The sequence below is a fragment of the Globicephala melas genome, chromosome 16 (genome assembly GCF_963455315.2).
Source record: "Globicephala melas chromosome 16, mGloMel1.2, whole genome shotgun sequence".
Taxonomy (NCBI): domain Eukaryota; kingdom Metazoa; phylum Chordata; class Mammalia; order Artiodactyla; family Delphinidae; genus Globicephala; species Globicephala melas.
Window position 1 is genome coordinate 82,779,423 of NC_083329.1, and position 22,332 is coordinate 82,801,754.

General features: G+C 48.5%; 2 protein-coding genes across 7 annotated transcripts in view; one reads left to right on the forward strand and one right to left on the reverse strand.

Moving 5' to 3' along the window:
• The window catches only part of RAB4A (RAB4A, member RAS oncogene family), a 95,962-nt gene that overhangs the window by 7,802 nt on the left and 65,828 nt on the right, over positions 1–22,332 (reverse strand). Inside the window, exon 8 of one of the 3 annotated variants that reach the window (XM_030839620.2) lies at positions 12,109–14,533. The exons of the other annotated variants lie outside the window; for them this stretch is intronic. The gene's annotated coding sequence lies outside the window, so the exon portion shown is untranslated. Of the gene's footprint in view, positions 1–12,108; positions 14,534–22,332 lie in introns of those variants that run through there. 3 annotated transcript variants of the gene reach the window in all.
• Positions 3,913–21,699, forward strand: CCSAP (centriole, cilia and spindle associated protein). 4 transcript variants are annotated; one of them, XM_030839615.2, is made up of 4 exons: positions 3,913–4,167; positions 4,659–5,090; positions 15,932–16,200; positions 16,638–17,555. In XM_030839615.2, exons 2-4 carry the CDS (start codon positions 4,709–4,711, stop codon positions 16,821–16,823), a joined length of 837 nt encoding a protein of 278 aa, XP_030695475.1. In that variant the 5' UTR covers positions 3,913–4,167; positions 4,659–4,708; the 3' UTR covers positions 16,824–17,555. The 4 variants fall into 4 exon arrangements, with proteins under 4 accessions (XP_030695475.1, XP_060142264.1, XP_069899979.1 ...); XM_060286281.2 differs by lacking the exon at positions 3,913–4,167 and having other exon boundaries at positions 4,509–5,090; XM_070043878.1 differs by lacking the exons at positions 3,913–4,167; positions 16,638–17,555 and adding an exon at positions 17,564–17,762 and having other exon boundaries at positions 4,510–5,090.

The following is a 22,332-nucleotide window of genomic DNA, read 5'->3' on the forward strand; positions in this document are numbered from 1 at the left end:
AGCTGGTGGTCCAGGTCAGGGTCTGTGGTCAGTGGGCGCCAGCACAGAGCCTCTCTTTGCCTCTTCTCAGGAAGTGAAGGACTCCAGGGCTTCCCTGGTGGCGCAGTGGTTGAGAGTCCGCCTGCCGATGCAGGGGACACGGGTTCGTGCCCCGGTCCGGGAGGATCCCACATGCCGCGGAGCGGCTGGGCCCATGAGCCATGGCCACCGAGCCTGCGCGTCCAGAGCCTATGCTCCGCAACGGGAGAGGCCGCAGCAGTGAGAGGCCCGCGTAGAAGGAAGGAGTCAGGACAGACCAGTGTATCGAACGAAGTGCTCGATTGCTCTCAGAGAAATCAACTCTGCTCATTTCAGCAGTAAAGACACATATTTAAAAGTCACTTGGGTGGCTTCCAGAATCTCTGGAAGAGGTCTGGGGCTCTGAGAGGAAGAGCATCAATGGAGACCAATGGGGCTTGCATTGCTGACACCATTGGCTCTGGACACTGGCATTTCTGCAAGCACTGGGGTCACTGCTGCTCCAGGAACTCAGTTCTGAAACTGGCATTTCAGCCAAAGAGAGACCCTCCTGGTCCTTGCTTCTCTGCACCAGCAGACCCTGATTCTAAGCCTGGGGGCAGGAGTATCTGATTAGCAGAGTTTAGGTCTCAGGACTACTCTAGCTGCAAGGGAGGCTGGTGGAAATATAGCATCTGTAGCTTCCACGCCGGGAGATAGGTTTATAAAAAGGGTAGAGGGGATAGGGGACTCCTGAGTCTTGTCTGTGTTTGGAGAGAGAAGGAGAGGGAAAAGGCGAGGGAGGGGGAGGGAGGGAGGGAGACAGAGACAGAGACAGAGACAGAGAGAGGCGAAGTCCAGAGACGAATGGGAAGACCGAGGCTGATGGAGGGAACACCGGCTGGGAGGGGTCAGGAGAGGCAGGAGGCGAGCATATGACATGGAAAGAACAACTTGGGAGGAAGGAAGTGTGAAGTCAGGGAAGCTCTTGGAAGATCGCCTCCCTTGGCTCAGAAGGATATGGATTGACACAGGATGGGATGGCACCCTGAGGGGAGGGAGTGACAGTGCCAGGGGCGGCAGGTGGCAGGGCTCTGGAAGTAGGGAGTGCAGGAAGTTCAGCCCAGCAGCCCAGAAGGAGGACAGCCTGCGGCGTTCGCCACTTTGTGAGGCTGCCATCCCAGTGCAGCCAGACTTAGTCAGTAGCAGGCTTCTTATATGGAATCTGTATGTCTAGGTAGCAAATCTCTATTATCTTTCTATGATCTTTCAGGAGTCCGCCATTGACCTTCCTTTCTATTGGCTTCGACTCTCCCTCATGGAGGGGCCCGCCCAGGGTTGCCTCTCACTGAAGGCTCCTTCTACCAAAGTCCTCTCCTCTCCATGCGGGGACACTGCTGCCCGGCCTCTGAGGTCCCTTTGGTGCCTGCCCATTTTCTACTCTCTCTGTTTCTTCTGTGAGCTCCTTAGGCCAGTCCTAAAGTTTCCCTCTTGCTTCAGAAACCAGTTGCAAGTCCACAACATTGGCCACAGTTGTGTCTTGTAATCTCTGCTCGTTGGTCCTGATTCTACCTGCAGAACAAATCGATACCGTCATCCACACGGGCAGTCCTTCAGTGCCGTATGAACAGAGGATTCTCTGGAGGAAAGGTTTACCTCCCCTGATATAGAAATACAACTTTGTAGTTACTGCTTATGATTGTGTTCAGTTTCTTAACAGCCATATTTTACTTATGGTCAAATAGATCCCAGAAGACTTCCCCTCACAAATGCTGTCAGTCGAGATCTTTCTCATCCTGTTATTCTTCCAAACACAAAGACGAATATATAGATGGGCATATGTTGTTTTGTCTGCCTACCGCTCCTTCCTCTGGGAAGCCACTTCTTCCTTGTTCCCTGTGGTTCTCCTGTCAAGTTCAGCCTCCCGCCCTATTCCCATTTACAGGGATGGGCACATGACCCGTGCCTGGCCAATCACATCACCTCCTACCCCCGCCAACAGCTAAGCATGTGACTGAAGAATCTGTCTCTATAATTGGAACACCAAGAAGTTCTCTTTTGCTGGTGGTCCTCAGTGAAGACAACATAAGCTTGGGGTACAAGTGGCGTTTTCTCCAGCTGTGTGCAGGAAGTCCATTGCAGTGGGAGAAGAGGCCAGCCCTCCTCCCACCCTCACCCCCCAGGAAAGCAGAGGTCAAAAAACCAAGAGAAAGAAGTAGAGTCCCAGTGACATCGATGGATCCCCGGGTCTAGGTCTGCTGGAGCCAATAAATATTCTTTCTGTTTAAGCTAGTTGAATCGGGTTTTTGTCACTTCCAAGTGGATGAGCCCTGACTAATAATAACACTTTACAAAATTAGAATGAATGTAGTACACTTAACTGTGCAAAATAGGGAAAAGTAAAACAAAACAAAACAAAAATCATTCCTAACCCTATTTTTCAGTTATACAAAAAATGGTATCATACCTTATATACTCTGTGCGTGTGTGGTTGTGATTTTAAGATATAGCTGCACATTCCTCCATTCAGTGTGCATGCCTCTTTGCAATGTAAGTTTGCTGCTGCTACTCCCGTGGAGGGGTGGAATTTCTCTCTCCCTGGATCTGGGCTAGCCTTGTGACTTATCTGAGCATTAGAATGCAGCAGAAGAGATGTATATGACCTTCAGAGGCCTTCCAACTTCTGCTATTAACCTCTTGGAAGAAAGGGCCAGGTGAAGAAGCCAGGCTAACCTCTTGGAGGATGAGACCGCGAGGAGGAGATCAAGACAGCCCAGCCCACAGCCAGCCTCCGTGCCAGGTGTGTGAGTGAGGCCATCTTGAACCTTCCAGCCCAACTCTCCCTTCAGCTGAACACAACTGTTTAAGTGAGTCTAAAGCAGCAGATGAACTACCCAGCTAACTCATAGAATCGTGAGAAATAATACACGGTAGTTGTTTTAAACCACAACAGGTGGTTAATTATGCAACCAAAGCTAACCGAAACAGATTGTGTTCTGACGGCACATCGTCATTTCCCCCACGTTATTAATATATTTATTAAGGTTCTTTTGTTTGCAACCATGGGAAACCAGTTTAAATAAAAGGGGGTTACATTAGAAGGTTCCTGGGGTATTTCAAGCTACAGAAGGTAAAGTTGGGGAGGGGAGAAGGCAGGGCCACCATGGGGGTGTCAACAGTAGGAGGAAACAAGTGTCTCTCCAGAAAACTGCCATTAACAATTAATGTTAATGACTTCTGGACAACTAACTTCAAGTTCTCAGAACAGGCTTGGGCCCAGCGTCTACCTCTGGAACTTGGCTACGATGGGGGGCGGGGCAGGATGCAGAGACAGGAGACAGAAGGGAAAACAGCCGTGAGTCGGTGGAAATCCAGGAGGGAAGCCGGAACCGGGTAACTCATCGTGGCCCGGGCCTTTTTTTCAATTGCTAATGTTTTGATTTCCCCAAACTTCTTTTCTTTCAGATCTTTTTTGTTACTAATGTATCCAGGCTCCTTTTAATAAAGGGGAAGAATCTGCATGGGGCCACGTTGGAAACTGTTAACAACCAGAGCAACGTTGTATACATAGCACAACGCAACTGAGTCAGCCAAGGTTTTCTGTGCAAACGAGTCTCTGAGAGGGTGGCTTGGCAGTTTGAGTCAATAGCTTCAAACACGTTCGGGGTGTAGACGAGAAAGGAGTTGTACCAAAGCGTTGAAAAGGGGTTAAAGCCAGAGTAACAGGTGTTGTGAACAGAGATAAGGAAGCAAGAGCCAACGTGCGGACTTGGGGTTGTTTCTGGGGAGCGCGACCGGCGCAGGTGTCGGGAAGAGAACACAGAACGTCGCGGGCTGGCGGGGGCGGCCTCGTTCCCGGATGCGTCCTGCGGCGGCAAGGGACCGGGCCAGCCGAGTCGCCCGCGTCCCCGCGCGCAGCGCCGAAGCCGCCGCCCACACCGAGCGGGGCGGGGGCCGGGGCCCGGGGCCCGGGAACGCGCGCGGGAGGCATCTGCTCCTGGGACTGAGGCGGCGCTTTGCCCTCCCGGCTGCTGCAGGAGCGCGGGCCGCCGCGCCGGCGGCGACATCTTGCTCAGCAGGAAAGCGCGGGGAGAGCGGGCGGCTCCGGGCTGCTGCGCCACACGCGCAGAGGACCGGCCGGCGCCGCGGGGCCGAGGGCGCACGGAGGAGGTAAGCGGGTCCGACCCTCCCGCCCGCACGCCGCGCTCGGAGGGCTCTCCTGGGACTGCGAGGCCGCCCAGCTCCCCGCGCCCACGCCTCCTTCGCCTCCCTCCTCCACCGCCCATCCGCGGGCTCCCGCGGCTTCTGGCTTCTGAGCTCCGGAGCCGCCCTCCCGGCTGACCCCCCCACACCCCCACGCCCCGCAGCCGCTGCCCCTCGGCCCCCACCCCCGCCGGGGCCGCGCGCCCAGGTCCCCTCCCCTCCCCCTCTCCCTCCCCCTCTCCTCCCCCTCCCCGGACAGGCCGCGCGCTCCCTCCGCCCCTCGCCCCGCCCACCGCCCGTCCCGCCCCCGCCGTGCCCGCCCCCACGCCCCGCCCTCGCCCGCGCTCCCGGCCCCACGTCCCGCCCCGTGCGGGCGGGGCTCCGGGTTTAAACGTCGCGGCGGGTCGGGCGAGTGGAGGGGCGGGGCGCGCCTCTGTGTCGTGCCGCGGGTTCCGTAGGCGACAGCGCGGCGCGGAACGGCGGGCACTCGGGGCCGGCGGGAGGCACCATGTCCCCGGGGAGCGGCGTGAAGAGCGAATACATGAAGCGCTACCAGGAGCCGCGCTGGGACGAGTACGGGCCGTGCTACCGCGCGCTGCTCCACTACCGCTTGGGCCGCCGGCTGCTGGAGCAGGCGCACGCGCCCTGGCTGTGGGACGACTGGGGCCCGGCCTGCGCCTCGGACGACTCGGCGTCGTCGGCGTCCTCGGGCGCCGGGGCCCCCGCGCCCCAGTGCGCCCCGGCCTCGCCGCCGCCGCCCGTGGAGCCAGCGGCGCGCGAGGAGCCGGAGCAGCGGGCGCGCGCGGCCCCGGAGGAGGAGCGGGGCGCGGAGGCCGCGGGGGACGCGGAGGCCAGGGACGCGGAGGCCGCGGAGGACTCGGCGCTGCCAGGTACCTGGCCGGGGAGGGCCCCGCTCGCGGGACTGGATTTGCTCTTGGGTTTCCTCTGAACCGCCCAGCTGTTTGTCGCAGCGCTCAGAGCAGGCGCTTCCTTGATTTTATTTAATCTAGGTATTTTGGGTAGGCGGAGAATGCGCCTCCCTTGACAAAATAATGAACGTGGCTGCCCCGCCTCCGCCCTCCCACCCTTTATTCCGTGATGAGGTGGCTCTGGGTTGAGCCCAATGTGAACGCCTTTGACGTGTCCCTGGCGAAGTCCCCGGATCTTCATCCGCTGGCCTTGGTGGCCTCTGCACCACTGAACTCCCATCTCTTTATTTCTGAGCGCCCGTTTTTTTATGAGAGGCGCCCAGCTTTCATCAGATTCTCGAAGGTGACCGCCAGAGGTTAGGAACCACTGAGCTAAGCGCTCTGTCTTTTGAATGGGGCCGTTGTTTTCTGTGTTAACTCCCTGACCTCGCCGCGCTGTCCCTAAGGAATATTTTGCATTTGTTTACGCAGACTGTTGCGTAACTCCCGGCTGGTGGGAGATAATCCTTGTAAGTGCCTGGCTCCCTCCGCTTCTCGCCACCCCTCCTCCGGCTGCTGCTGCTGTGAGCGCGAGGAGAGGCAGCTGGAAAATGGCTCTTGGGGGCGGTGCATCTGCAGTTGCTGCCGGGGCCCCGCGCCTTCTCTCCTGCCCGGAGGAGCGCAGAGCTGGGGGAACTCTCGGCGTGTGAGGCGGGCTGGCTGGTCACTGGTGCTAGGGGCCAAGTTGAATGGATGCCCCAGATACATCCTGGAGGAACCCCCGGTTTCTTCCTGATACTCTAACGTGGGCCAGGCACCACCCGGCGTCGCTCAGTTTTAAAGAGGCTCTGGTGAGCAAAATAACTAAAAGGTACTGAGAGCTTGTCATGCATCCAGTCACTGATCTTAGAATATGCATTTTCTCATTCAACGTTCAAAACAATTCTAAGAGATGGGACCACAGCTTTTATCTGAGTTTTATAGATGAAACTCAGGATACATGATCAGTGATTTTATTTTTGTTTGCCAAATTGCACGTGGTACTCAGTCAGACTCTCATCCTAGCTTCTCTGTGAGATGCTGAGCAGGAGAGGAAATTGAGTCCTGTTATACTGTTTTCAGCTACTCTCAGTTCGTCATCGGTGGCCGGTGGCAGAGCTGCCCCTCCATCCTCAGGTTACTTGTGAATTCCCACCCATTCCTAACCTTTGCTAGAAGTTCGCATAACAGAAGGTGGAGAGGGTAAGGGGGCACTGACCTACCAGCTCAGTTATGAGATGTACTTTATCAAACTGAATGGGCTTTTCTCTCCCCGCCTCTCCCCCTTCATTGTTTGCAGAAGAGCTGTCAGCTATTCCCATGTGTATATAAATGCGGTGTTTAGACAGCACTGTAGTATGGATGGCGTCTGTGTTCGCAAGAGTTCGTGATTATTTTGATTTCCTTAGAGACACTAAATCCTCCCAGTGGCTAAGGTAGTTACTTTTTCTCTGCTAATATTTCTGGTTTAGGCATCCAGGAGAAGAAAGGATGTTTCTGCTTTCAGGACTCCCAATCCCAGGATCTTTTGGTTTGCTCATGCCTGTCACAGACCCTGTCTATCCCTGTGAATGGCAGGATTGAAAGTCCTTGTTTTTCAGTGGACAGTTTCTGGAATGATGAGCACACTTTTGAGTTTCTGTAAAACGTAGGCGCTTAGCCCTTGTCTTTACTGAAGCCATGTGTGCGCACAGAATCGTGTAGCTCTGTGTGGCTGAGCACCGCTACAGCAGCTCCCCTCCCCACCTGCCTATTCCCTAGGCGGCCACTTCCCACTCCTCTGGTTTGCCTTGCTGTGTATTTCTGTTTCTCCAGGTAACATGGCTTTTATTGATACTTCTTGATCTTTTTCAGTTTTTAGCACCATCTATTGGCTTTAATTCTTTTTAGTGATCTCCTAACCCATACACATGGCCTATCCCCACCCTCTCAGCACCGTCATCATAGAGTTTGTTAGATTCACAGTTAGTGCCTGTGGAAAGGTGGCTCACAGCTGCCCTATATTGTTTTTGCCGTGATTCCCTTTTCTTTCTTTTGCAACACCACGGACACATCAGGTTCACTGTCACCCTCCCCATCTTAAGACGTCCCTCCCGGGGCTTCTGACCTACTTTCATCTGGCCTGGTTGCATCTTGGGATGGCCCTTGGCCACCGCCGCAGGGTCTCCCTGGCTTCTCTCTTGGGTAGGACCCTCTGTTGTGTGGCTCTCACATCGTCTTCTTTCTTGGTTTACCCTCTCCTGACAAAGATTACCTTCTAGTACCTTCCTGAGAAAGGGTGTGTGAGAGGTTTAACTTTCTGAGACCTTGCATGTCAAAAGATTCTACCCTCACTATTCAGTAGTTTGTGGCTGGGCATGAAAGTCTAGGTTAGAAGTAATTGTCTCTAAAAAATCTGGAGGTGTCGCTGTCCAGTGTTGGAACTTCTGATGTTGCCATTACACTTCCGTGTCGTTCTTTGTTGATAACACGTTCCCCGCCTTGGGAAGCTTTTCAGGTCTTCTCTTTGTCCTCTGTGTTCTGAAAAGTTTCCCCGATCCAGGCCTGTTTTCCTCCAATGTGCTTTCATGGGTCCTTGCAGTCAAACTCATGTTTTGTAATTCTGGGAAGTTTTCTTGAATTGTTTTCTCATTTCTATTTATTTTATTTTTTTTCTGTTCCTTTCTTTTTGGACTCCTTAGTTGGATGTCAGACTTCACAAATGTATCCTATAGTTTTCTACCCCGGCCCCCATTCCATCTGTCTTTTTCTTCTGTTTTTCTGGGCAGGATTCTCAACCTCATCCTCCAACTCTTCGATTACATTTTTCATTTGTGGGATCCTATTTATTTTTTAATATAAGAGCTGTTGAATTGTTTTCTAGGTTTTCCTCCCTCCCTTCCTTCCCTCCCTCTCTTTATTCCTCTTTAAAAAAACAGTATTTTGTTCTTGATTCGTGCACATAGTATCCTCTCTTACCTTGCTGAGAACATCGCTAGGAGTTTTTTGTCCACTTTCTTCTTGCGTGTTTCTTCAGCACAGTCTGTTTCCCCTCCGTCTCCCTGCATTTGTTTCTTTTGCTTGTAATCCTGCATTTCCTGTTAGAAGCTTTTCTCAAATGTCTAATGATCCTTGACTTCTCGTTCTTATTTAAGAAATGGGTATAAGAAACGGGAAGTTCCCTGTGTGTAGGGGGTGTGGGTGGAGGTGCTCGTTCACTGCGAAGTCCCTTCTCTCCGTAGCAGCATGCTTCAAAGAGGGTCTAGAATGTCTCCAATTCCTTTCTTCATATTCACATTTCTTTTTAAATTAAATTTTATTTTTTAACCAGTTATACGTATGCATATTTTTTAAAAAATAGGCTTAAAATGAAAAAATAATCCTGACCCATCCACCAGCCATGCTCCTCGCTCCCTAGGGGCCTCCTTCCAACTCTCTACCTTGTGTTTCAGCATCGTGGGCAACACTCTTTTCATTCAGACTAATGTTGGCTTTTTTAGTTTAAACATTATATACTGACTTCCCGTCAGTATATTTATGATGATTTAGCTCGAGATCTTAGCTTGGCCATCCCCACCCCTAGACACATACCAGCACCTACTTTGTCCCACAGTATTAACTATGTGACTGTTTCATTAAAGCACTATTCTGTGTTTGGATGATCACGGCTATGTAAATGTTATTTGCAGGTAATCCATGTAGTACATGCTGATTACATTTTCTTGGTTATTATTTATGTTTTTCCTGGAGTTAATCATAGCTTTACTTTTATGTTTGTTTGTTTTTGGTACTCCCGTCACTCATTCAGCCTGAAAGAGTCTGGTAGTACTGTAAAACTTGTCATATGCCAAGCACATTAGGTGTTCTGTTCGTTTCATTATTTTCCTTGGAGACATTTTTGTGGAACCCTTGGTTCTCCTGTTTTAATTTAGACTTTATGCTGTCCAGACCTGACATAGCTGTCAAACTGAGGCTTCTCTTCACTGATTGCCTGAGGATTCCTTTTGCTCAACTCCTTTATGCGGCCCCATCTCACAAGTCTCAAGTCTCCCTTCCTTTTGGTGGAGAAATGTTGAAGGGGAGTAAGCATTTTGTCACCTTGCAGTCTGAAAATGCCTTTATCCAAGGGCTGGACTGCCATTTTGGCAAGATAGAGACTTCCTAGGTTAGAAATTTCAGTATTTGAAGGCATTATTATGTTGAACCCTAGGTTTAGGTCTTACTGTTGAGAAGTACCATGTTATTCTGATGCTTATTTTGTATACGTGACCTCTTTTCTTTCTTTCTTTTTCTTTTCTTTCCTTCTTTTTTCTTTGGGGAGGGAAGTTTTGGGACATTCTCTTCACCCTAGGTGCTCTAAAATTCTATGTGTCTGTCATTTTTCATTCATTGGGCTGACAACTTGGTGGGCCTTTTTAATCTGGAAACATTTCTTTTAGTTCCGTGATGTTTTCTAGTACTGTTTAAAATAATTTTCTCCACTCTATTCAGTTTTTCTTTCTATAATTATTTTTAGTTGGATGGTGTACTTCCTGGATCAAACTGCTAACATTTTTATTTAAAAATTTTTTGATATTGGAATTTTTGGTTGTTTTCCAGAACTCTTTAATTTTATCTTCCACATTTTGTATAGAAATGTTAAATTCTACCATTCTAGTTTTTAATTTCAAAGAGATTACTTTTACTTTTTTGTCCCAAGTGTTCTTTAAAAAAATTTTTTTAAATAGCATCCTATTCTCTCTGGATTTCTTTTAACACCCCCCTCCCCCGCCCCAAAGCCATAAATATCCTTTGAGCGCTCTCTTATATTCCCAGCCTAGTCTTTTCCTCTATATTTTGGTCTCTTTCTTATTAAAGGATGTACTTGAATGCTTGCTCTTAGCCTGTCTGTCCATATTTAAGAGTGAGGCTTGAAGGGCTTTTCGGGAGCTGTGTTCCTGGGGGAGCTTGTGACCGTAATTGCAGGAGGACCCTGCTGTTTCTCTGGGGGCTGCCAAGGTCAGTACCTGCCCGTTTCTCTAGTGTCAGCTTCTCAGTGCTCATCCAGCCTTCTGCCTGGGCGGGCACAAGCCTGGCTCTCAGCATCCGGCAGCAGAGTTGGGGGAAGGGAGGAGGGATCCCGTTCTTTACCACGTCATCCTGTTCTCAGGAAGGTGCCCCCTTACTTCCGCTGTGCCTGGTGCCCTCCAGTCGTCCCTCTCCAGGCTGTAAGGCACTTGCATTCTGGGGCGGGGGCAGGGCGGTCGCCTGGCCAGAGGAGCAGAGGAAGGACTGTTGAAGAAGTATGCATTGCCGCACAACAGGATTACCCTGGAAACTAGTGCTTCAGAATCCAGTTCTCACTCTGTTATTGCTCATGGTTTCTGTGGGTTGGAATTTGGCCCCAGGCACAGGACGTGCCTTGTCTCTGCTGCGTCGGACTGCGGCCGTCTGCTAGGATGCTTGCAGGTGACATCTTCAGGTGCCTGGCCCTCCTCGTCACATGCAGGCTGGCCTCCAAGGGCGAGCGTTCCTGAGAGAGAGCTGGGCACCTGCTGTATTGCCCTTTACGACTTATTGCCGGGAGCCACGTGGCACCTCTTTCACCCCATTCTCTGCTCATAAAAGTCTGCCCAGGTTCAAGGGGAAGCAGCATGGACCCTGGTTCTCAGCAGAGGCACATTCATATTACACTGTCAGAGGAACCCCTGGGGCACTGATTGATGCCGGACCTTTGGGAAGGCAGTCTGCCGCACTAGCCTTCTGGGGAGTCTGGTGCCTCGGTGCCAATTCCTGCGGGGCTCCGCTGTGTCCTGGGCTCTTCTCCTGCAGGGAGTCAGTAGCATCCTGCTCTTCCTGTGAGTCACTTCTATCTCTTCGTCACTTTCCATCTTCCAAAATTTGTCTGACGTCATCGCCTCCTTACTCTTTGTCCTGCGGGTTTATACCTTTTTTCCTTCACTTTAGTGGGGTTTTGGGGGGAAGGGACTATGTGCGTGTGTCGCCAGTGCACATTTAGCCTGCTGACCCCATTTGCTCTATTTTTACTTATTTTTCACTTTCTTTATCAGTCTTAGAGGTTTGTGAATTCTGTTAATTTTTTTCCTAAACTAACCCTTGGCTATGTTGGTTTTCTTTATTATATGTTTATTAATTCATGATCTTTTTTCCTTACTCTAATTTTTTAATGCTTACTTCTTTTTTAGTTTTTTATTTTTTAATTTATTTGTTTTGGCTGCATTGGGTCTTTGTTGCTGTACGCGGGCTTTCTCTAGTGGCGAGCAGGGGCTACTCTTCGCTGTGGTGTGTGGGCTTCTCATTGTGGTGGTTTCTCTTGTGGTGGGGCATGGGCTCTAGGCTCACGGGCTCAGCAGTTGTGGCTCGCGGGCTCTAGAGCGCAGGCTCAGTAGTTGTGGCGCATGGGCTCAGTTGCTCCACAGCATGTGGGATCTTCCCAGCCAGGACTCAAACCCATGTGCCCTGCGTTGGCAGGCAGATTCTTCACCGCTGCGCCAACCAGGGAAGCCCCTCATGCTTATTTTTATAACATTTTAAGATGGATGCTTATCATTGACTTTTTTCCCCTGCCCCCCCCCTTTTTTTGATATATTGATTTAAGGCTATACATTGCATTCTGATTACTGCTTTAGCTGTATCATGCTTAATGAGGAAACTGTAGAAACATTTCTAATAGGAACAGGATGAAGAAAGAAATGCCCTCTATCACCATTTTTTTAATGGTTTTTTTTTTAATTTTTAAAAATTGTGGTAGGGGCTTCCCTGGTGGCGCAGTGGTTGAGAGTCTGCCTGCCGATGCAGGGGATGCGGGTTCGTGCCCCGGTCCGGGAAGATCCCACGTGCCGTGGACCGGCTGGGCCCGTGAGCCATGGCCGCTGAGCCTGCGCGTCCAGAGCATGTGCTCCGCAACGGGACAGGCCACAACAGTGAGAGGCCCGCATACTGCAAAAAAAAAAAAAAAAAAAATTGAGGTAAAATACACACAACGCAGATTACCGTTTTAACCATTTTTAAGTGTATAGCTCAGTGGCATTGAGTACATTCACATTTTTGTGCAATTGTATGATTTGGTTTTGACCCATACATTATTTAGAAATGTTTTTAGGGGGAGGGATAAATTAGGAGCATGGAGTTAACAGATACAAACTACTATATATAAAACAGATAAGTGACAAGGATTTCCTGTATAGCACAGGGAACTATATTCAATACCTTGTAATAACCTGTAATGGAATACAGTCTGGAAAAAAAAATGTGTGTGTGTGTGTGTGTGTGTATATATATATATATACACATATATGAATTACTTTGCTGTACATCTGAAACTAACACAATATTGTAAATCAACTATACTTCAATTAAAAAAACTTTTTTTAATTTCGAAACTGGAGATTTAAAGAAGTAATTTATTTTTGTTGTTGTATCTAGCTTAATTACATGATAGTCAGAGGATACATTCTATATGATTTCAATTTTGTAAATGTATTAAGATTTGCTTTATGACCTTGCTTGGATAAGTAGATTTCTGTAAATGTTCCACATGTGCTTGACAAAATTGTATATTCTGCAGTTGTTGGGTGCAGTATTCTGTATATACCCATTGGGTCAAATATGTTAATTCTGTTGTTCAAACAGTTTAAAAAGCCAATCTGTTCAATCAGACTTTCTGTGATGAGGGGCGGGTTCTCTGTCTGCAGCATCCAGCGTGGCAGCCACGAGCCACACGTGGGAATCGAGCACTTGAACTCTGATTGGTGTAACTGAGGAGCTGAGTATTTATTTTTACTTAATTTTAATTAATTTAAGCATATTTAATAGCCACATGTGGTTAATGGCTTTTGTATTGCACAGCATGGTCCTAAATCAAGACTGAGCGTATTTTTCAGTTACTGAGAAAAGGGGGTATTAGAATTTTTCACAGTAACTGGTGGTGACACCGTTTTGTCTGTCTGGAAATGTCTTTATTTAAAACTTTGAATAGGATTTTGAAACATACATGTGTATACACTTATCTTGTACCAGGCAGTATTTCAAGAGTTTTTTTTTTTTTTTTTTGCGGCACGCGGGCATCTCACTGTTGTGGCCTCTCCCGTTGCGGAGCACAGGCTCCGGATGCGCAGGCTTAGAGGCCATGGCGCACGGGCCCAGCCGCTCCGCGGCATGTGGGGTCTTCCCGGACCGGGGCACGAACCCGCGTCCCCTGCATCGGCAGGCGGACTCTCAACCACTGCGCCACCAGGGAAGCCCCATCCTTTTCTGAGAGTCCTTCTCCGGCTTCTCTCCTGGAAGCTTTTCGACTTTGCTGGCTGTTCTCTCCCTGGCTCCCTGGCTGCTCCGTCTGCCAGCTCAGCCCCGGGGCCGCCCTCCGCCCCCTTTCCCCTCATTCCCACCGCCTACATCGCGTCCCCGCTGGGGGACCTGCGCTCCGTCTGAGCCTCGGCCCCCATCCGCCTGCTCAGGACCCCCTCCGATTCCACGTTCTCTTCTCGGCCCCGGATTAAGGGTCCAGCTGCTGCCTTCTTGGTGGCTCCAGGGGCATCTCACACCCGAGGCGTCAAGCACCCTTTGCCCATCCTTTGGCGGCCTTCTGCTGGAGGACGGCATGACCAGCCAGCCGCTCCCAGCCCCTGAGGACGCAGACTCCTCTTTGCCTGCCAGCATCCTCGCGGTGTCCGTCGCCCGCTCCCCTGTCCATCTCGCCCTGTGCCGCTGGGCTCTCTGCACTGTGGTCTGATCGGTGTGCAGTTCACAGGTGCCCGGTGACTCTGAGCACCGGCCAGGTGTGGTGGGCGCCATTCTGGTCTTTCCCACCACTCCGCCCCTGCCATCACTGTGGGTTACCCTCCCCTCCCCGGACTCTGCTATCTTTTCCTAGCTGTCCTTTCTGTCCCCACCACTCTGATCTAACCTGTCCTTCACGTTCGTTGCTAGAGACCTCATTCCCGAAATGAAAATAGGACCACATCATTTTTCAGCCTAAAATCCTTCAGTGATTCTTCTTCATTTTCAGGAAAAAATAAAACTTCTGAGTTTGGCACAGAAAGTCTTTTCTCCCCGCTGCTACCCGCCAGCCCCTCCCCGTGCGTTCATCTCTAGGCTCTCTGTGTGCCTGTCATCTTGAACTATGTATATTCTTTCTTCTGTCCAGGCCGTTGAACAGGCCAGTCCCTCTTTCTGGAATTCACTTTCCTAACCTCTTCGTGGCTGGCTTTACCTTGTCCTTTGAACCAAATCATTATTGTCTTCTCTGGGCAGGCTCCCCACGTGGGTTAGAGGAAGAGAAGGAAGGGAAATGAATCGATGAAGATGATTTAGGTTGTTCCCATCTCTCTCAGCGTTGTGACTACACGAGCCTCGGTCCCCCTTCTACTCTCTGTTGTCTTGGTCCTGATGGGCTCTTTCCTCTTTTCCTACATCCAGGGAAGAGAAGCGGACAAGGTGTGGACACATCACTCAGAGGAGTGTGTGTGAGTGATGGGTGGATCTGGGTTCTCATGATACAGTGGAGGGCTGGCATCTCACCTCATCCCCAGGCAGCACAGGGCTGGGTTTATGGATGTGGCGCACGGGGGTGCGAAGCACTGAGCCCCAGGGTCGGACGCAGGCTGTCTGCTCCCTAAAATGCTTAATAATAAATGAAACAATTTGGTAGATCAGGGTCATTGCAGAAGACAGAAATGACGGTGATCTGTCAGGGTTCACACGTGTGCGTTTTGTGTGAGGACCTCTACTTCCACGGGGACGTGGATGTCTGCAGGGAAGGATCTACTAAAGGGGTGAGGGACCCGGGTGTGTCCTAAAAGTGATGGGGTTTGGGAATAACAAGCTGGAAAATCATCACCTAGAGCCAAATTCTGGAGCCTCGGAAACGAGGGGTTTCCCACAGATGTGAGCAAGGGGGTCTGTGAAGTGGAGCCTGGATGCACAAGGAGCTCTTATTCGCACATAAGTTTAGTCTGAGATGAAACGCAGGTTCACTAGGGGTTTACACAAAGAATACAACCTTTACAAGCTCATAAAGTGCTTATAAAAATAATGAATGGAAAGTCACTAAGCGTAAAAGGGAAATAGTTACGTTTTGGACTGTGTTCTTAGTATCTGAGTTCACCTCAGGCGGGCAGTCTATTCCCCACTGGAGTTTCCCCAGCCCCGCTGAGAGCCCCTGTGTAGACCAGGGGCCCTGGTTCACGTCAAGAACAAGAGCCCCCTTCCCAGATGCTCACACTGGGGGCGCCCAGCTGTGTGTGTGTGTGTGTGTGTGTGTGTGTGTGGCTATGGAAACCCTCCCTATTGTGATGGAGGGCTTTTGAAACTAAGGAGCGTTTTCCATAATCATGGAGCTTCACAAAGAAATGCAGTCCTGGAGCTCCAGTTGAGTAATTTGAAGACGAACCTTTTGCAGCTGTTGAATGATTGTCACAGGTCCAGATCTGACCCTGAAGCAAGACGATAAGATGATTGGACTTATCCTGGGGAAAGCCATTAGGCCGAGTTGCTTTCTAGCTTTTAGTATTTAATTAAGATGCTTAATCTCAGAATGCGAGTGATAGTTGTTCCTTTTGAATAGGCTTGGTTCAATCTTGGTGTATTTACTGTTGATGTTAAAATGGGATAGACTGAAAATTATTATATTAACGTGTTTCTGTCCTTCCGTTTTAAGTGAAACTTGTGAATTGAGCTATAAGTCAAAAAGTTACTGACTTTATTAAGCATTATGAATTTTTCATCCCAAATATTTAAATCATATGTAATTATATGTAAACCGGAATTTAAAGCATTCATCTTGTTCTATCTCCTTTTCCAAAAAGCACTGCCAGTGAAAGACATAAAAGAAAAACCTGAACGACAGATCAGGACCAGAGAGCCTGACAAATTACCCAGCAGTACCGAACCTCAGCCACCACCAAGTGCCTTACCTGCCAGAGGAAGCAGGAGAGCGGTCAAGAGTCCTCAAAGGTCATCAACTAAAATAAAAGAACCTAAGCACCCGTTCGCCCTTTATGGGTGGGGAGAAAAGCAGATGGATACAGGGAGCCAGAAAACTCACAACGTCTGTGCTTCTGCCCCCGTGCATGAGGTGGGTGCCAGCGGGCTTCTCTGCTTTCCCCCTGCAGGATGGGGGATGGCCTCGCTTCTGTCATTGGCTGTCATACCCTGTGGTCACTGTGATGCTTTGGGACATGGTAGGTCTTAGGTGGCCCAAGGAAAGCCTAGAACTGGGCATCTGATTTGCACACAGGACGCAGGATGTTAGCTGCCTGGAGGTCAGGGGGTTTTGCTGGTAACCTGGAAGGGTTTACCGACACCGAGCCAGGCGGAGAAGTGCCAGGACTTGGGGCTCTCAAGTTCTTGGGGGACCAGGAGGGGCAGCCGAGGGGCATGGGCCCTGCTCCATCAGCCTTGATAACTGGTACCCATCCCCTTGACCCCTTTGTTACTGTCTGTCTGTTAGATCACATCTCCTGCATTCTCGACATCTCTCTAGACTCTCGTTTTCTCTTTGGATTAAATTAGAGTGGTTGCGTTTCCCCTGCTCATCCATCCCCCGGAGGTCTGGTTCTCCTCGGACTCAGCCCTGGAGTGTCCCTGTGCGAAGGCCTGAGGACACGGCAGACGAGGGGGCCTCACGCGTGGAGCCACAAAGCAATGACTGTGTTAGCACTAACACCGTCACTCCAGCCCAAAGCAAAGAGGGAATGAAAAGAAGCAGAAAGCTCAGGCTGTTTGAATTCTGGTTAAATACCAGGATCCAGTGTTCACCGAACAGACTTCTGAGCCCTAGCAGGTGGTGCTGTTTAGAGTGATATTTGAGACAACAGAGCTGTCCTCTGGCAACTCGGTGGGATTAAGTTGAACAGGGTTCATTAAACGTCTTAGCTGGTAAAATCCTTTGAGATTTGTTCGTATTTTGCTGTAAGACATTATTTATTTTGTAAGTACTTATTTTTTAATTTATTATTTGGCTGCATTGGGTCTTCGCTGCTGTGTGCGGGCTTTCTCCAGTTGGGGCGAGTGGGGGCTACTCTTCGTTGCAGTGTGCGGGCTTCTCATTGCAGTGGCTTCTCTTGTCGTGGAGCACGGGCTCTAGGCACGCGGGCGTCAGTAGTTGCGGTGCATGGGCTCAGTAGCTGTGGCTCACAGGCTCTAGAGCGCAGGCTCAGTAGTTGTGGTTCATGGGCTTCGTTGCTCCGCGGCATGTGGGATCTTCCCAGACCAGGGCTCGAACCCGTGTCCCCTGCATTGGCAGGTGGATTCTTAACCACTGCGCCACCAGGGAAGTCCCTGTAAAACATTTAAATTCCTTCAATGGAATACTGATCCATGCTTAATGCTAAGGAGTTCCAGTAATATTCCAGAGCCAGTTTCTCGAGGCACCTGCAGATTAGTTGCTTACCATTTATATCTGAAATTTAGTCCGGTGGTCATTTTCTGTTGCCTAGTTTCTTTATTGCTGACGATGGGTAAGACAGAATCCAGGGCAGTGGCTCTTCTGGAGAAGCCTTTATACACAGAACTCTTGAACATGGTGAGTCTGGCTTGCCTCTGCCCTGCTCCAGGTGACGTGGGGGAAGCTTCATTGTAAATGTTCTGGAAAATTAGCGCCAGAGCCACCTGAGTGAGTGTCCGTTTATTCTGACTCCCTTAGATTCATGAATCGGCGTTGCGAGCCAAGAGCAGAAGGCAGGTGGAGAAGAGGCGGCTGGCGGCTCAGAGGCAGCGGGCTCACTCCGCCGACGTGGACAAAAACAGGCGGGTCAAGCCTGCCTCGTCGGAGAACCCGTGGATGACGGAGTACATGAGATGCTACTCCGCCAGAGCTTGAGGGGAGGGACAGTTGCTCAGACAACCTCTTTTAAAAAGTGTAAATGAAAGAAAGGAAAAAACAAAACAAAAACCGTCAAAAGAAACTGGACACAGGTTTAAGAAACCAACTGATTATGCAAGATTTTTCTTAGGGAATTTCCAAAGGATTGTCTCTTTTGATGAATCCTGGTCACCTACCTCAGCAGTAGGGTGACAGTTGAAAGCCATAGACATTTGGTTATTTATGAGAATTCCCTAAATCTTTGATACTCTTATAAGGGTTTTGTTTTAAAGCATCTTAATCTTTTAAGATACTGACACCAAATGCCTTTAAATGGCTTACAGATTCTTAACTTCAGTATCTTCCCTCAGTTTAGGTGGAGCCTGTGTTGCTCCTGTTGTGAACGACTTCTGAGATTCCGTAGCTGGTAAGATCACGCCAGCTTGCGGCAGAAGACTCATTTTCCTTCTGTGTAGATTTCTTTGTGAAAGAATATCACGTTAAAAGTGAGTTTCAACGCTAGTACTGATTCCACGTATAGTGAAAGTAGAGCTTTGGTAGTTCCTAACAGTTCACTTTCTTTTGCATTTCAGTTCAGCACCACTTCACGTGGACCATGATATTTAAGAATTATTGGGCTGGGTGAGGGTCATCTTTTCTCTTTAAACTGTCATCTAGGCACTTATTAATAGTTTAATAGTTCAAGTGCATTCCAGTACGCAAAGTACCAGTGCAGTGTGTTTAGAAGTAGTACTGGTTTCTTTTGAGTCAAAGACTGTCCCTTTTTATTGTGAGATTTTTGAAGAACGCATAATGGGTGCCGTTCACTTGCTGCAGTCTGGCCTTCTGACACACACGCACTGTGGACTTTTGCCTCCTTTCTGATAGCTTGGCAGTGACATTTAGAATGTAACTGTCCTGCTCGTTGGGGATGGGGCCAGATTTTAAGATACCCATTAGAGATGTGGACCACCCCTCCTTTCTCCCCTATAGAACTCCCCAGTAGCAAAGCCTTGATGATGTACATCGTTCAGACTTTTGGTTGAAATACCTTCCTCCGAGGTTCCTAGCCGGTAGGTCTTGTGTGGGACCTCACGCGAGCAGATGCGGGCGTGTGCGTGGGCAGAGATGTGTGTAAACGAAGTGCTCCTTCTCTCCAGTACATTTGCTTTCGTGGTAGAAAGTGGTTTTGAGAAACACTGCTTTCCATCCAGGAGAGACAGGAACCTGCAGGAAGGATGAATGGTGAACTCCTCCTAGGAGAGAAGGAAGTACTTGGCCAGCTTAGCACGTCAGATGTGAATGGAAGTCTGGTGTTTGATGTGAGTTTGAGCATCTCCTTGACAGTTGTACTCTGGGTCTTTGAAGTATGATGGTCAGTTTTTAGAACACAAATGTTTATTCCATGTAGAATCTTCACACAGTATCATCTTACACAACTGTATTAAGTTTTGCAAACTCATACTGAAGAATCATGAGCTTTTTTTAAAAAAAAAAAAACCTTTTAAAATATTTGCATTGTTTTTAGGTGAATACATCGTGAGCTCTCCCAGTCACTGCGATGTATATTTAGTACGGAGAAGGTCTGTGTGTTGTCCAAAGCAACCTCGCTAGTGATTCTGGTGAATCTTGCTGTTATTATAGTCCTCAAACACTGCAGGTACCTGAAGATGAAATTCCTGTGGCGTCGTGATGGTGGAAACTGTCTCTGTAAAATCACTTCCTGCATGTTCGGTTTTAACCAACGGCTCTGGCGTTCCATTCCCGTTGCAGCTGACAATCTTAGGAAGAGGCCGAGGGGAGTAGCTCGGGTCCACACTGATGGACTGTCTTAGAAACCCGACCCTTCGAGGCTCTGAGCAAGCCAGACTCTCTCCTTTAGAAAACAGACTCCTATTCAATGTGCTTACTTATTACCGCAAACTCCAGATGCAGATCTGGAAGAACCTAGAGGGCAATGCTGGCCAATTTTTCCCCATTTTTAAGTAGAGGACAAATGAACAAAATTTTTAAAGTACTTTTAATGTGCATGAACAATGAATGAGTCAATATGAAGTACTTGTGAGTTCCCTTCCTATGTCCAAGTCATTAGTTGGTTAGGGTTTCTTTACTTTTCTCTCTCTTTAGGGGTAAAGATTATCTTTTAAGCCTACAAAATAGGCCTCTCCCATTGCAGAGCACAGGCTCCGGACGCGCAGGCTCAGCGGCCATGGCTCACAGGCCCAGCCGCTCCGCGGCATGTGGGATCCTCCTGGACCGGGGCACGAACCCGTGTCCCCTGCATCGGCAGGCGGACTCTCAACCACTGTGCCACCAGGAAAGCCCCCCAAATTTTTTAAGTTGTAACAATTTGATGTCCTACTTTTTCCTTCTCATTCTAGAAACTGATGTGATCATGTTCCCATTTCTTTGGACAACTTATAAGACGTCAAGTTAGTTTAAAATGACCTATCATGTTGCAAAGTTTGAAACTGAGAATCCAGTGATATTTAAAATATAGAATAAAATAATTGCTACATAGACTCTTTTTAAAATTTTGGTTTTAAGTTCTTAATTAAAACAATTTGTCATAAACATGTTCTCTGTGTTACTTTGATTAAAAGCAATAATAGTATATTGAGTAACACCGGAATACCTCTACTGGACCGAGGTGAGTGAGAACTAAACAGGAATCCATCCGTTTCCTTGCTTTTGAAACCTAAAAGATCGCTCTTATTTAGGAGGTGTCAAAGTGCTTGTACTCCCCTACTGTCAGAAAATTTCCAAGCACATGTACACATTTTGTCAAGTTTACTGGAAGTAAACTAGGGCATCGTTTATCTGAATTAGCTTGTAGCAAGCACACATTTGTGGCGCTTCTGATGAAGTAGCTTTGTCACTGATTCATCACAGGTAAATTGCTAGTAACCTGAAAGGTGTGTATACTGGGTCACATAAACTCAACCATCTAGACTGCACAAAAGAAAGGTGGCTTTTGAGTTCTAAGGCTGTGCTGGGCGTAAACTTTATCAGCGGAAGGTTAGTACTTGATAAAAGTGTTCAAACGTATTATTGGCAAAGAGGGAGAGAGGCCAAGCATATGTTAGAAGTAAAAACAACTTTCCTTGTTGACTGCTTCAGTAGAAAATAGTTTAGTGGATAGTTTCACATTTCACTGGACTAGATAAAAAATGGTGCTAATATTTACACAGTCTGATTCTGTAGTTGGTTTGGGATCAAACTGTCAATGCCTGACTTATAAGGTTCTTACTGTAGTCTTGTGATCAGCTAAATAATATTTAAAAAGTGATCCTAAAAGTGTGACCTTGTATTTGAAATGGATTTTGTACAACAGGATGAATAGGGAGCTCTTCAATGTAAGGTGTGTGCTTTATACCAAATTCTGTGCAAGGAGTGACGTCTAGGTTTTGGGTCCAGATTTGCTCCCTTCCAGCCTGCTAGTGTGAGAGGGGGAAAAGCTGCTCGTCTGTTACTTATTTCCATTTTGAAAGTCAGGACACCTGAGTGAAGACAGTAGCGGCCTCTTTTTGGATTTCTTTTATAATTAGCAAAACTGTATTTAAGAACAGTCTCCCTGTGTTGTTATTGTATATTTATTTTGAGCACTGCATTCACTTTAACATTCTGAAGAACAAAGGCTGGGCACTTACCATCACAAGGCTCAGGCAGTGGGAATTTGGGGCTGTGTTTTCTAAGAACTATGTATTGCTTTTCGCTTGTATTGAATATTGCAGTTACTTGGAAAAATGTGAATAAAGTTCATTAATGTTACAGGCTGAAACTTCTGTTTTGTGGAAAATAACTCTGATTAGCACATAAATGGTTGAAGAAAGTGGGTGATCACATTGACCCCTAAATGGATTTTTCATTAGATAAATGTTTAACAAGATATGTTAGATACTTCCAGGAAAAGACACGTTCTGTGTATATACTTTGCGTTAAATGCCACATTTTCCCTCACACCTTCTTATTGTTTTGAAAATTACAAAAGCGATAGGGCATGGGTAAAGTAACTCAGAGAGAAGTTATAGAGTAAAAAGTGCAGGTTCCTTTCAGTACCACCCCCTCACCAAAATTCTGCACGCCTCCTTAGAGGAAACCAGTGTTAAGTTTGGTGTGTAAACTTCCAGACCTTTTTCCCAGGCACTTGGAGGTACATACACACTTTTTCTTTTTTTTTTGCGCAAACATGGAATAATGTTGTACACATTCTGTAACTCCCCGGCTTTCCCCCACCTGCTGCCTTGTCCACACGTCCCCCCGTGGAGCTGACCCTGATTAGCCTACCAAGCACCCTTGAGACTGGCCTGACGGGCAGACCCCTCCTCGGGTCTCAGACTGACCACAAGATGGTGTACACATGGGGCAGGTCCAAATAGCACTGCCAAAGCTTTGAAGACTGAA

Excerpts from the sequence above, each read along its gene's own strand:
- CCSAP (XM_030839615.2), top strand. The coding sequence starts at position 4,709 with ATGTCCCCGGGGAGCGGCGTGAAGAGCGAATACATGAAGCGCTACCAG. Across the intron at positions 5,091-15,931 it reads GGAGGACTCGGCGCTGCCAG|CACTGCCAGTGAAAGACATA; the intron begins GTACCTGGCCGG and ends TTTTCCAAAAAG. Across the intron at positions 16,201-16,637 it reads CTTCTGCCCCCGTGCATGAG|AGTGGTTGCGTTTCCCCTGC; the intron begins GTGGGTGCCAGC and ends GGATTAAATTAG.